At 42.0% G+C, this 16,008-nt stretch overlaps 1 protein-coding gene across 1 annotated transcript in view; it reads left to right on the top strand.

Moving 5' to 3' along the window:
- Nucleotides 1–863: 863 nt before the first annotated feature.
- The window catches only part of LOC145397056 (uncharacterized), a 20,995-nt gene continuing 5,850 nt past the window's right edge, over nt 864–16,008 (top strand). Inside the window, exon 1 of the mRNA XM_080270269.1 lies at nt 864–959. Coding sequence (XP_080126395.1) covers nt 864–959 — 96 coding nt within the window. The remainder of the gene's footprint in view (nt 960–16,008) is intronic.

Here is a 16,008-nt window from a genome sequence, read left to right on the forward strand (position 1 = left end):
CCATGTGAAATACATGCTGGAAGAAGGTATAATGGAGCTCATTAGAGGACCAGTGGTCGTCCCTCACGCCCTGACTGTTCCCAAGCAGGATTCATCACAAGACACACTGGTAGTCGACCTCCTCCATCTCAGACAGTTCAGGATGTTGATGACGACTCGTTCGACTTTGTGTCTATCAGGGAGAATAGCTCACAACATTATACTTCCATGGCATCTACTGACACATTTTCATCCACCAGTGTTACAAGAAATTCAATACAATTTGAGCATATGAAGTTACTTACCAGTCAAGATGCTGACATGTCGGTCTTTGCCTAGCTTGTCGTGTCTTCATTACACTAACAAAGGTGCTGGTGTGTTGCTTGATATCAGAGGGAATCAACGTATTAAGATATGTCAATGACTGGCTCCTTGCAGCAGCCAGCAAGGAGTGTCCCGAAATATAAGTTAGGTAATCTATACAGCTGTGGAGCTCAGCTTCTAAATCAATGTGGAAAAATTTTCCTTGGCCCCTTTGTAGCAAATAATCTGGATAGGCCTGGAGTAGGACTACAAACGAGTCGGAGTGCGCCTTTCCCCAGACTCTGCATGCTGCCTATGAGGAAATTTGTTCAGGGCAATTCTTGCCAACCTGAAGTCACAAAGACACTGGGAGTCTCTGTTGTGGGTATGAACTTAGCAGTGAACATGTTTTCCATTGGCACATTGTGCCACTGCCACCTACCACGGGAGGTAAACGTGATCCCAGCAGAAAGGAAGCTGCACTCGACTCTCCATCCAGTTCCTGGAGGCATCAGGAGACTGTTTTGATGATTAATGGTGCCAGACTCCCTTAACTCACGATCGTAACCAATGCCTCAGACATGAGCTGGAACATGCAGTCAAGAGAGAGGGACCAGCAGCAGGAGATCTGGACCAAGACAGAGCGTGTCAGGCACATAATTGTCAGGATGCTAAGGGTAGACTAGTACAAATGGATAACCAAGCAGTCGTACATTGCATCAAATAGTACGACATGTCAAGGTCAGAGTCCTTCCTGACACAGAAAGAAGAACAATGGCAGTTCACTCACCATCGCCAAAAGTACCTGTCAGCTCAGTACTTTCTGTGGAGAAGAACCATAGGGCATATGCTCTTCTGGAGGTTCAAGTTTGCCTTAGTCAAAGAGGCTCTCTGGAGGGGTTTACAGTAATTAACACACTGGTTCTCAGATCTGGCCACACACTGGTGGACCTTTTTGTCACCAAAGAACCTATGCAGTTACTCCTCTACCTATCTAAGATAACTGAGACCGGATGCATTAGAGGAGAACTGCATGAAGCAGACACTCATGTATCTGTTTCCCCCTCCTGCATCCAAAGTTCTCCTAAACGCAGTTAGCAGGCTCAGTCTTGAATGGAAGAAATCTGCTCTTAACACCAGAGTGTTGTATGGGGTGTGCCCAAACCCACTGCCATTTGGAAGGGCGTGCCTTGCCAACCCCCTAACAGTGAAGCTCAATTCATCATTGACTCTTTAAGCATGACATTATTATGGTGTGTTCTAACTTTCTGCTTTCCACCAAATATCGTGTAGGCCATGCTATGTGCATTATGAACCTCCTCCACTAGACAGTACCAGTGAGGCTGAGCTTACTTTCCTCTGTTTCTGAGCAGAAAAGGGCGACCCTGATTATGGAGGAGATTGTACACTCGTTTGCTGGTTCTGTCGATGTCTTGGCGGGACTAACTTCCACGAATTCGAGGATATAGTGCCCTGCTGCTTCCAGCAGGAGTGAAAGGATCTAACCATGCTGCTAACTAAATCTGAACATCCCCTTTGACATAAACAGGCTTTTTGCCTTCAGCTTCAATACCAGCCTTTATATCAGTGTCAGCAGTTAGGTTTAGAGGCAATTGCTATATTACAGAAGTGCATTACATGGATATGAACCATTACTACAGATACAGTAGTAGTACGTTCATAAATAAATGTTTGGATGCCTCTTGACGTGTTTCTTATTACATTTCTAATTTGATATATTATTTGATTATATAAACTATATATATATATTTTTTTTATATAACAGAACGGAGGAAGGAAAAACAAATGGGGAAAAAAAAAAATCCATACACCAGATTACTGGTGTCCTCTATTCATAAAATATCTGTAACAGTTAGACTTGAACAGTTGTGGGTTGAAATTTGGAGGAAAACAACTCTGGGGAAGCGAGTTCCAGAGAGACGAAGTTCAGTGAATGAAAGAATTCTGATAGGCAGAAGTTCTGCAATATGGTTGAGTGACATTCCAGTCATGAGCGCTACCAGATGCCCGTGTAGCACAAGGGAAGGCATGGAGAGGTGGCACCATGGACGCAACTTCGTCTGAGCATTTGCCAAAAAAATATCTAAAATAATGCAAGGGAGGCAACATTCCTTCTTACTTGCAGGGGAGGTAGTTTATATGTAATGGCAGGGTTGTTAATGATTCTAACAGCTTTATTCTGAATTTTGTCTAGTTGTCTTAATGCAACCTCTCCACAACCATTCCACAAGGGTGAGCAATATTCAAGCTGAGAGCGCACATGACTTTTATAAATTGTAGCTAACTGCTCATCGGCAAAGAAGTTACGGACTCTGTACAATAATCCAAGTTTCTTTGAGGCGGTTTTAGCAAGTGATCTGACATGAGAGGTCCAGCTGAGGGCACTGTTAAGTGAGACACCAAGAATTTCAATACTTTTGGAGATGGTAATATTAGTAGCACTGAAGGTAATATACGAATCTGGCAATATCTGTCTATGGTAGACGGGGGCAGCCACAATCCATTTGCTTCATGTAATGCATATTTCTGGCGATCCTACCCTGAGTGACACGTCAAATGGTTTCTTGTAATCCAGAAAAACATTTACCAGGATGGGTGGTAACCATAAAACCAAATCGATGCTTTGTGGTCTATTGGGTTCAGTTGCTTTAACTGGATTGGAACCATAAAGGTGTCCATCTGAGGGTTATTTTTGGATCATTGTTAAATTGATGTCACTCAAGCCCATTGGGGCTTTTCACCCTTGCCTTAAATGCCGGTACTTAGTATCCTAGCTCCAGAGCTTTGTGTTACTGATGAGGAAAGGAATACTGTATGATATACAGATGAACATTCTTCATTGCTAAACAGCATATTGTCCTCACAGATGTTGGCCCTAAGGATGATGGAACATGGTCTGCTGCTGATTATTTTCTTTGCCGCTGTATGTGATGCAAGGAGCGCCCTGCTTACACCTTTTGCAGGTACAGTCATAGGAAAAAGTATCGTTACCCCTAGGACTGATCGATGCTAAACGAACGTTAGCTGGGCTGTGTGGGCGGGTCCTTCCTCTTCACCCCTCCCCTATTAGTGTTGCCATATCACAATCTCATTACAAGAGTTGGAATGATGAGCAAGAATGAGCCACCTGGTGGGGAAATATATAGGAAGTGTTTGAGTTACCCTGAGTGCCCCGCCGGCGATTAATAATGAAACTCGGGAGCTTTATTATTTTCCTAATGTTCAACACTGTGTGTGTGTGTGTGTGTGTGTGTGTGTGTGTGTGTTTAATGATAGTCTAGCAGGGGTGCACGAGTTCAATTGCTTGATTTAGATGGGTGGTTAAATGCTTCAGGCGGATGTTTCAGACGTTTAGAGGCTGTTTGCGAAGCAGGGGGTGGGTATACAAAATATTAAAGCAATGAGCCTGAACATGTATTATTATTTTCCTTCTACTCAACATTTATTCTATGTAGAAAGCAATACAGATCATTATTACACTCAAATTTACTAAGTTGGCTTGTATCGGCTGAAATACTATCATACGTCTGGCATGAGTGCACATACTCATTGCCCGTCTGCATGTGTGTTGCCGACTTCAGACCATTCGGTTATATTTTTATTTAATGACTTCGGTACCGGATGATAAAACGTATAGCCTCTATGCACAGAGGCCAATCGATCTAATTAGCTTTTATTACCTCTAGCACAAATTCTACTATCTGTGTCTCACATAACCGTCATGGACAGTTTTGAGGTACAAACTTTCCTGTCCCGTCATTCCACAACACTTCGTCGTTGTGTCATAGTGCATAGCTCCGAAGGGTAACGATAGTTTTTCTTATGACTGTACAGTTGCTTAAAATATGCACACACATTCAGTGACCTTAAACACCTCTATTTATATAAAGTCATTTTTCCATGCTTATCAAGCAATTTTCACTCACATACAAGCCTGTCTCATGCTATACTTTCTTGGGGTCAACCAACACAAACCTAATTTCCCTTGTGGACCTGTTTATTGGATCCTCTTCCTGCATTACCCTGTTTCCCCAGGAACTATTTTCCCCCGTGGGATGGTTTCTTCAGGACGTATTTTCCTCCATGGCTCAATTATCTGCAACTAACCCACACCTCTTATCTGCCACTAACCCATTTTCTACATAGTACTTACACTTCCTCCTGGACTTATGCATCCCTTTTTCCAATTTTATCTCTGGACTAATTTTCATCATGGAATGATTTCACTTCATTACCTGTTTACTACATGGATCTGTTTCTGATCTATGGAAACATTTTCTCTACAAACATATTTTCCTACATAAACTTTTCTTCCTTCATGGATGAAATTCCTCAAGTAACTACTGTAGGTTTCCACACTAGACTTAGCAGGTATATTCTCATAGATCTATTTTCTCCACAAGGAACAACAACAATAATAATAAAAATAATAACAATGATTATAGCTCAGTAAAATTTTCCACGGAGAATATTGATAAAGAGTAACTCCCCACAGCCATTGCCTTCTAGAAGCCGAGCTATGAAGGGTCATTGAGGTCAAGGTAGGCTAACTGATGTTGTGCATGTCACCTTATGTCACCACAGTCTAGTAGTCCACCAAATGTGGTGCCTTTAGCTTTAATCCCTCATGGAAAATTAGGTGACATCCAGAATATATGGAAATGTCCCAGATTTTTACCCCAAGTGTTCTCAGAGAAAGTCAACCAAATATAACCATACTTCTGTCCATACTGCAACTGCATAAAGGTTATATTCTAGTAAAATTTCAACTTCCTAGCTTAACCCCTAGACGCTGTGGGTTGTCCGATGTCACACGCTCCTCCCTATGGAGGATTTCCATGATTCTGGAAAAAATACTCTTTTTTTCAAACCCTAATATCTGCCAAACTTTAACAGCAACAGAAAGAATAAAAAAAAACATAAGACTTATCAACTCTTCCTCTTTCAAATGACAGTATCCCCACATCTCCAGGTGGTACCGCTGAAAAATAAGGATAAGTTAAAATTTAAATGGTTATGGGAAGATGCTTGCAGCTATACACTTCAACCGGCGTTGCTTCATGCCCAAAATCATGACGGCTATACACGTCAAACAGCACGTAGGGGTTAAGCAGTTCTTGAGATAATGTGACTGACTCACTTTTCTGTCTTCTTGATATATCTGTAGATCCGGTTGACGGATTGCCACCATATATGGCCAAATGAAGCAAACAGTTGTCCATTTAAGTTGACCAGGTTTGAAGGCTCTAGGCCAAATAACCTATGAAATATCACTATTTTGAAGAATATTAAATCTTCCTGAAAGAATGTGGAAGTTTTAATAAAAACTATTTGTCACAGGGATCTGTTTTTCGCTGTCACCTTTATTCTCATACAGACTTGTTCCCATTTGGGTCTACTTACCCCATGAACCTATTTCTTCATGGGCCTATTCCATCAATGTATCCTTTACTCATGAACCTACTTTCGACTGGACTAATTTACCCTCCCCCTATCTCTGTACATTATATATATATATATATATATATATATATATATATATATATATATATATATAGGGAGTATACTGTAGCACCATATAACAGGGCAGTACTCCAATGGTGTATGGAATGCTGATGATAGAGAGAGCTGGAGATCCCGTTTCATCAGGCCTTGGACTAGCTACTGACCATTCCCTATTTGTCGAACCTTTTTAGTTCTTCAGGAACAGAGAGTAGACCAGCATGCTCTCCAATACTAGTTCCTCTAATTGTCAGCACCAAACTACATGCACATTACACACTACACTTCCTATTCAGAATTTGTTTTTAATCGCATCTCAACATTAGGCTTAGGAGTCCCTTGAATGGGGGGGGGGGGCGATCCACAAAAGCCCACACCATCCGCCCACATCCCATTGACGGCCTAAAGAGATTCCTGGAACCAATGTCTGACTCATTTCTTCCTTTCTTCAACGTTTGCTCTCTTCCTCTAATAATTTATCTGTTGAACACGTTTTCTCCTCCATTAAACCTCACCTTGTCCACCTCAGAGAACCTCAACTGTCTGAGATGACTGATAGCAAACCCTTCTCAGTATCCTTCTAGTTTCTCATTACTCATTTCAAAGCCAAAGATGGATGCTATATACATGTATAAAACTTCATACTGTAGCTTGCTCTCGTGTTCCTGAACTTGAATCTACTGAATTCCCTACCCTCTGTCTTTGGCTATCCTATCATTCTCTGACAAAATATGTCTGCTGTTTACTAACCCTCTAACTCTATTGACTATGAAAAACTATTCGGCAATTTTTCTTCTAAGGTGGAAAACATCCTATCAATTTTTCCTTTCTATGAAATCTCCATCCTGGATTATTTCAATGTTCACCACCACATTTTGGCTCTCCTCTCCTTTCTCTGATCCACTAGGTGAACAAGCCTTAATGACCTAGAGCAGCTTGTACAGCACCCTACCAGTATCCCTGACTGCCTTGGAGAGAGATCCAACATACATGACCTTTCTTAAAAGAAATCATTGTGCTTACACTGTTAATCCTTTCTCTCCTTTGTTCTTCTCCGGTTACAACCTTATCACCTGAACCTGTCCTGTTGGTCCAGTAAGGGCTGTGGACCCTCCCAAGAAGCCACAGCTATGGCACTACATAGCTGCTGATTGGAAGGACCTCAGGCAGTACTTCTTTGATTTTCCCTGAAATTATTACTGCTCTAACAGCAGAGAGCCATCTGAGTGTGCCTTGCGCGTTACATACGTTATTTTCTCGGACATGAAAGGAATAATTCCATGGTCCTATTGTGTCACTAAAGCAAAAAAAGAAAAAAAAAAGTTTAATCACGCTGGTTTTAATAATGTCCATAACAAGGAGAGGGCCTACAAAACGTATCGGAGCCAACCCACCCTTGCATCACATCTCTTTTATGTTTCTTTTATGTTTCTTAGGTCTGCTAAAAATCATTTCATTCTTACGAATTGCTCTGAAGTCTGCAACTCAAATTCTTCCTGCTCCTTCTGGCACCTTACCAAAAACTTTCTAACAGCTGTAACTCATATTCCTTCTCTCCTCTTTTTCATCATGATGGCTCTGTAGCTGATTTTTCTATTGATATAGCAGAACTCTTCGCTCACACATTCTCCTCAAATTCCACCCTAAAAGATTCTGGTGCTGTTCCTTCATCACTACCCCCCTCTGCCTTCCTCATGGCCGACATTAATATTTCTTTGGTTGGTGTATTTCCTGCTATCACTGGCGTCAGTACTAATAAGGCATATGGGCTTGACAGAGTCTCTCCTGTTGTCCTCAAGAACTATTCTTCTGTGCTTACATCTTGCCAGTGCCAACTTTTTCACCTTTATCTGTCAACTTGTACCTTTTCTCCTTGCTGGAGGTTTGCTCTCATTCAGCCTGTCCCAACGAAGAGTGACCATTCCCAGCCCTCTAACTATTGCCAACTTGCTTTGACATCCTGTATTTTAAAAGTTTTTTAATCTTAACAAAAATAAATAAATAAATAAAGCACTTTTCCTATTACAACCTTCTTTCATAACTGCCAGTATGGGTTCCGCCAGGGATACTCCACTAGTGGCATTCTCACAAAACTTTGAACTCCTGGTCATCCTCCTTTTGGGACCTTGTCAAAACCTTTGCCGTTGCACATGACATCTCAGTGGCTTCCGATCAAGTCTGGAATAAATTTTTAATTTCCAAACTAGTTTTTAACGTTTTAATCGTTCTGTGTTCATCTCTAGTTTCTTTCTGATCGTTCTATAGCCACTGTTGTTGACGGCCACTATTCTTTTCTCAGAGCTATCAAAAATGGTGTTCGTAAGGGCTCTGTCCTGTCACCAACTCTCTTCCTACCATTCATTAGTGACTTTCTAAGCTGTATATATAACTCTATCCACTCATACACTGATGACTCCACCCTGCACCCTTCCATTCGTTTCCCTGAATGTCCATTTCGGCAGTTGCTTCAATAAACAAGGGATGGGGTTATGGCACACATAATGTTTGACTTTGTTCAAATCTTTGATTGGGGTAAAAGTAATCTTGTTGTTTGTAATGCTTCACATACTTTGTTCATACATCCTTCAATTCATCATAATCCTCCACAGGACTATCCTCTAACTTTTAACAACATCCAGCTCAGTCCTACATCATCTTCAAAAATGCTTGAGTTTTATTCTCTCTGGATATCTCTTGGAAAGATCATATTTGTGCTCTTGTAAAAATCTGCTTTCAAGAGTTTATTTCTGCTAAGCCAACTTCGTGCCCTCCTAACCCCTACACAGTTGTTGACTTTATACACGGGTTTTATTCGCCCCTGTGCAAAGTAAAACACTAATGCATGGGGAGGCTCCCCACATACAACTTTTCTCAACAAGGTGGAGTCAAAGGCTTTTCTTCTCAATAACTCTCCTCTTGCCACTGGCTTCCTTTAACCTTTGTCTTTCTGCTGTACTGTTGCATCTTCATCTTTATTCTATCGATACTTCAGTGGTCACTGTCTCCACTACTACGATAGGTGTGTAGAACCCGTCTAGCAACAAAATCTCATCCCTTTTCTGTCCAGCTCAAATGCAAGACTTATATATATATTGTTACGGAACAGAGAGAGATAATGAACACTTCAAATGAGAATACTAAAATCACTACTGTCCCGCAAAGTTCGTTTTCGTTTTCGTTTTTTTAAAGGCTCCAACATGCTTGCATGTGTCGGCCTTGGTCACCTAATGGCGGCTCTCCACGCTGCACGATTCATTGCAGCCTCCCTGTTCAGTCCCTTAACCCTAAGGTCACACTTAAAGACCTCGTCCCATGTCTTTCTCGGTCTACCCCTCATAACCCCACCCCCAGTATTAACACTTCTCATCTTCCTCACCCAATTATCATCCCCCATCCTCTCCACATGTCCAAACCACCTCAATCTACCTCTCCTCATCACAACACCAATACACTCCAGTCCCATCCTACCTCTCAACTCTTCCATTGTAAACCCAGCCCCTCCAGGCCTTGGACGCAGGGACGCACTGCACATCCACCTAATCATTGTCATTTCTGTACGTCTGAGCCGGCGAATATCTTCCTCCTTCACTGCCCAGGTCTCACTGCCATACAGCATTACACTCCTAACACATGCTGCATATAAAGACCCCTTAGCACGTAGGGAGAGCCCTCTCAATGTCAGGAGAGGCAAGAGCTCCCTGAACTTCTTCCAACCACTTCTCACTCTAGCCACAGAGCTAGTTCCAGCCCCACCTCCAGCACACAACATGTCTCCCAAATAACAAAACTCTTCCACACACTCAAGAGATTCACCAGCAAGTTCAATCCTTTCACGTCTGACAATCTCCACCTGCTCACCCCGGCACGCCATACACATAAAAATCAGCATTATCTCGCAGTCTACCTCTGATACCACTACATCTCTCATGCACCCATTTATCACACACACCACACAAGATGGAATTACTTCCCACGCCCTTGTGACAAGCTGCACATGGCCACTCTCCCTCGTTTTTGACAGTACCGCCACCAACCCTCGATATCATCACTTTTGTTTTATCTGCATTTACCCTTAAACCCTTTTGCCCCATACCATCTCTCCACTTCCTAAACCTTTCCTCCGCCTCCCTTTCATTCTCTGCAATCAACACCAACTCATCAGCATACAACAACTCCCACGGGAGTCCGTTTCTAAAGTCACGTGAAAGGGCTTCAAGTACCATGATAAACAACATGGGACTCAAGACTGACCCCTGATGCACACCAACATTCACGGAAAACTCATCACTCAAATCTCCATTCACTCTCACCTGGGTGTGAGCACCTACATACATGGCCATAACCACCCTAACCAGCCACTCCTCCAAGCCAAGCTTTCTCATTGCCCACTTCACCACTTCTCTAGGGACTCTGTCAAAGGCCTTTTCCAAATCAACAAAAACAAAATAAAGATCCCTTCTCCTACCAATATATTCTTCCTGAAGCTGTCGAACAATGAATATGGCATCAGTGGTCCCCCTACCTGGCATGAACCCGAACTGCATCTCATCAATATTCACTCTTTCTCTAATTATACCTTCTAAAACTCTCTCCATTACCTTCATTATCTGATCTAAAAGCTTTATACCTCTATAATTTCCTCTTTCCAGGGCATCACCCTTCCTTTTATACACATTTACAGTTACACTCTTCAGCCAATCATCTGGGACAACACACTCATAAATAATCCTATTTATCAGGTCAGTGACTAAACTCACCCCCATATCGCCCGAGGCCCTCAACACCTCGACAGCCAACCCAGACACACCCGCCGCCCTCCCCACCAGGTTCAAAACAAAAGACTTAGGTAAAATTACAAGTTAAAGTTTAATGCTCAAACTAACAACTAAACATTCAGGACTCATAAGGATAATGTAATGGCAAAACAGGTTACATATATGGTTAACTGCAATAGCCTCTATTAACACGAATTTAGCAAGAGCAAATTTATCTAAGTCAGCCCTGATAAAATGAGAAAACCGGATAATGCTCAGTTAAAGCAAGATATAATATTATTACAGATACAAAATATTACTAATACTGGCTGACAGTATGGAACCAATATGAATCATGAAAACTTTACCAGGCTTACGAATTAACACCTAAGTCTATACAGTATAAGAAAAATGGTAATAACACTTATACTCAAATTATACAGCAGCTAGATGGCTGGAGACTTCCTGAGCACTCACAAAAATAATAATATACTGTACAGGGGAGGACAGAGATGTGAACAGAATGAGGAGTAGATCTAAGTGGCAACTAATGCAGAGACTGAGCTCATTATATAGGGGCCGGCAGAGCTTAATTCAACTTGTAAGAAGGACGCGGAAATGAAGGCATAGGGGAGGAAGAGTTGACAGTCCTGCTCTGAACAACAGAAAGAACGACTTACTCTACTATAAGGGGAGAAGGGGGGAGTGAGGTAGAACACGCAAGCCTGGTCACTATGGAAGCCACGTGGCGAATCGTGAACAAACATGCAGCATACTGTACACTAAGATCATACAAAAGATGATGCAGTCATGAACAAAACTGTATCATAAGTTAGAATTATACAAGGGATGATGAAATCATAGGCTATGTAACACCTCCCCACAAAGAAAAAGAAATTTATTAAGGAAATTTCTTATTACTCTAAAACAATCTGTCTAAAGTCTAGATAAGGAATCTGCAATAACATTTTCTTTCCCCTTGACATGTTGTATGTCTAATGAATACTCCTGAAGAAGTAGACTCCATCTTGTCAATCTCTGATTTTTATCTTTAAACTTACTAAGGAATTTCAGTGGGTTATGATCGGTATAAATGACTATGGGGTCAAAACCAGAACACAAATAAAATGAAAAATGCTGTAAACACAAAATCAAGGCCAAAAGCTCTTTCTCAATAGTTGAGTAGTTCTTTTGAGGTGGAGTGAACTTCTTACTGTAATAAGATACAGGATGTTCAATACCCTGATCATCCTCTTGAAGCAAAACAGCCCCAGCTCCTGTATCACTTGCGTCAACAGCCATCTTAAAAGGCTTAGCAAAAGTTGGAGTGGCGAGCACTGGCTGACTTAATAGGATAGCTTTAAGTTTACTGAAAGAGGATTCACAGTTATCGGTCCAGACAAATTTAACTCCCTTTTTCAGTAGGTCTGTAAGTGGTGATACAAGAATTGAAAAGTTAAGAACAAATCTCTTGTAATAACCTGCCATTCCCAAAAATCTTTCTAGCTCTTTCCTACTTTTAGGTCTGGGAAGATCACTTATAACCTGAATCTTAGCTCCTGGTGGTGCAACGTGTCCATCACCAATTACTGGTGGTGCAACGTGTCCATCACCAATTACGTACCCAAGGTACTGAACTTTAGCTTGACCAAACTCACACTTTGATAAATTAGCTACAAGATTAGCCTGAACCAAACGCTCAAGAAATTTACTGACATGGCATAGGTGATCTTTCCAGTTGTTTCTGAAGATTAATACATCATCAATATAAACAACACACCCTGCCAAACCCTCTGTTACAACATTCATGAGCTTCTGAAAAGTGGCTGGTGCATTCTTCATACCATATGGCATTACAAAACATGCAAAAGTCTTTCCTAGTGTTACAAAATATGAGATCTCCTTAGCACGTTCAGTCATAGGTACTTGCCAGTATCCCTTTAACAAATCAAACATACTTATGTACCTAGCCTTTCCGATCTTGTCTATGCAATCTTCCACGTGAGGGAGAGGGTAAGTGTCTGTTTTGGTTATCTGATTAACACGTCTGTAGTCGATGCAAAGCCGCTGTGACCCACCTGGCTTAGGGACTAGAGTGACAGGAGAACTCCACGCGCTCTGACAGGGCTCAATCATCTTGTGGTCCAACAGGTAGCCAAGCTCCTTCTGGATGAGAGGAACTTTCACTGGGTTCACACGGTAAGGAGGCAGTTTAATTGGCTTTGTGTCTCCAATATAGACATAATGCATCAACACAGTGGTTCTTCCTGGAGTGTCACGGAACACTTGCGGGTACTCTTGCAGTAATGCCGAAAACTCCTGCCTTTCCTCGCGAGCTAGATGAGAAAGCTTAGTCTGGAGATCATTCATGATATCAGGATTCTTCCCCAAACTATCACTCAGGCTCATACTGCATGGGAGAACTTCACTTGCAGACTCGGGTGGAACAGGTACAGTGCAGACTGGGTTATTTTTTTCCCACCTGTGATATAACTTTAGCATGTTGATGTGACGAAGTTGCTTGTTCTTTCTACGATCTGGTGTGGCGATGACATAGTTAACATCACTGAGTTTCTTTCCACGAAATAAGGACCACTAAACTTGGCTTGAAGAGGTTGCCCATGCACTGGTAGCAGAATCAAAACCTAATCTGGCTGAAAGTGGCGTAACCTGGACTTCTTATCATACCAAGTCTTCATCTTCTCCTAAGCAGCTCCTAAATTCTCTCTCGCCAGCTGTAAAGCAGTGGACAGCCGTTCTTTGAACTCCATCACATACTCCAGCAGGTTGACGTCATCTTCCTCTGACAGCCAGCATTCCTTGAGTAGCTTAAGGGGTCCTCTTACTTCATGGCCAAACAGTAGTTCAAACGGTGAGAAGCCCAGTGATTCATTTGGAGATTCTCTTCCGGCAAATACAATGAATGGAAGACCATTATCCCAATCTTTCTGATGTTCCAAACAGTATTTCCTGAGCATCGATTTGAGTGTTTGATGATATCTCTCCAACGCTCCTTGGGTCTGGGGATGGTAAGCTGAAGACGTGATCTGGGTGATGCCTAACTCTTTCAGAGACTGCTTGAAAACATTTGACATGAAATTACTTCCCCGGTCTGACTGTACCTCCTTGGGCAGACCAAACTTGGTGAAGAACCCTAGCATTTCCTTAACCACGTTCTTTGCCGAGATATTTCTAAGTGGAATGGCTTCAGGGTAACGAGTAGCCATATCAATCAGGGTCAACACATAAGAAAATCCTGAAGAAGTCTTAGGAAGAGGGCTCACAATATCCACCAACACACGGGTGAATGGCGCCTCAAAAGGAGGAATGGGAACTAGAGGTGCAACCTTTTCGGTCTGATTACACTTCCCCACAACTTGACAGGTGTGACAAGACTTGTAATACCAGGAAACATCTCTGAAGATACCTGGCCAGTAGAAGTGTTTCAAAATGCGTGCCACAGTCTTCCTCACTCCAAGGTGTCCTGCCAAACTGGAATCATGAGCCACTCTAATGATATCCTGCCTACAAACACGAGGGATGACAACTTAATGTACAACCTCCCTTTCACAGTCGGCTGATGCTGTTGGGGGTCTCCACTTCCTCATAAGTACTCCTGACTTTATATAATAACAAGTAGAAGCACCAGCTGACTCTTCCTCACTGCAAGCAGAGTTAGCTAGACCTTTCAACTCAGGGTCAGCAACCTGCAACTCAACCAACTCTTGACGAGACAAATTATCAACACTACGCGGTACTGCCTCATTTGGCGAGTGGTCCAAATTAGCAAGAAAAGTGTCAGCTAGGATAACATTATCATCATTATCCTCTAAGTCACCAGTAACTTTAGACTTAGCCCTAGTGACAGCACATGCAGAGAAAACATCAGGGACATCACAATCCTGGGTCGCAGTCACTGGTTCACTAGACAACTGAGGAGCTGGACACACTTGACTTCCACCAATATCATTTCCAAGTAAGAAAGTTACACCTGACACTGGAAGTGTCTCAACCAACCCAACCATAACGGAACCATTAACAAAACCAGACTCTAAATTCACTCTGCACTGCACAGAGGGACAGAGATTACAGTTTCATCCCCCATCCTCTCCACATGTCCAAACCACCTCAATCTACCTCTCCTCATCACAACACCAATACACTCCAGTCCCATCCTACCTCTCAACTCTTCCATTGTAAACCCAGCCCCTCCAGGCCTTGGACGCAGGGACGCACTGCACATCCACCTAATCATTGGTGGCAAGCACCTGTATCACGATATATTTTAACTGATTTCCTGTCATTACTGTCCAGAGGACTGACAAAACCATCAGACAGGAAATTAGCAAATGAACTCTTGAGAGTGTCACCCACGTTACTGCTCAAAAGAGGAGCTTCATCATGAGAATTTAATTTACCCCTCAAAGCAGGTTCAGTTAACTCGGTTAAAGAATTCTGGGAACTCTCAAGGGTGGACACTAGACCAATTGACTGAATATTTAGAGACTCCTTTTTGTTCACATCACGCTGTCTCCTGAAACATTTCTCCGTAGTATGACCAAGCTTACTACAATAAGTACATTTACTTTTCTGAAATCTAGAGGTGGAGCTGGTATTTACTTCCTGAGAAAAATCATCTTTACTCTCTTTCCTGTTACCTGTACTCTGAGTAGAGGCAACGTACTTACTCTCAGCTTTCCTTTTTTCTTTAGAATATCTCTCGTGAGTGAGAACATATTCATCAGCTAAAACTGCAGCATCAGACAAATTATCTATTCTTTTCTCATCAAGATATAGGCTTACATCTTTATTAATACACCTTTTGAAGTCCTCCAGCAAAACCATCTGCTTAAATTTATCAAAATCAGAATTTACATTCTTAGAATTTAACCACTGCTCCAACAGACCTTCTTTGATTTTTGCATACTCAACATGGGATTGCTTATCTTGCTTATAAGTTGTCCTAAATTTTACTCTATAGGCTTCAGGAACAAGCTCATAGGCCTTAAGAATCAAGCTCTTAACGACATCATAATTATCAGATTGATCCTGAGGCAAAGATGCATAAGTTACTTGAGCTTTACTGGTGAGAACACTCTGAAGGAGTACTGGCCAATACTTTTTGGGCCAATTAAAACCTGTAGCTACCCTCTCAAACAACTGAAAATACTTTGTTAAATCAGATTCATTAAAAGGAGGGACAAGTTTAACATTTTTTGCCACATCAGAATCATCAGAGCTAGATGATCCAGTTCCACATTGTTTCATGCGATACTCATGGTCTGCCTGAATCCTAGCAAGTTCAATTTGTGCCTCCTGAATACGAGCCTGAGACTCAGCCTCCTTAATACATGCCTGAAACTCAGCTTCCTTAGCACAAGCCTCCTGCAGGGCTAGCTGAAACTTAGCTATTTCAATCGGCGTTTGCTCATCTGGAGGAGTTACATTA

This window comes from Coenobita brevimanus, chromosome 40, assembly GCF_032717465.1.
Source record: "Coenobita brevimanus isolate Jiangsu-jjx chromosome 40, ASM3271746v2, whole genome shotgun sequence".
Taxonomy (NCBI): Eukaryota; Metazoa; Arthropoda; class Malacostraca; order Decapoda; family Coenobitidae; genus Coenobita; species Coenobita brevimanus.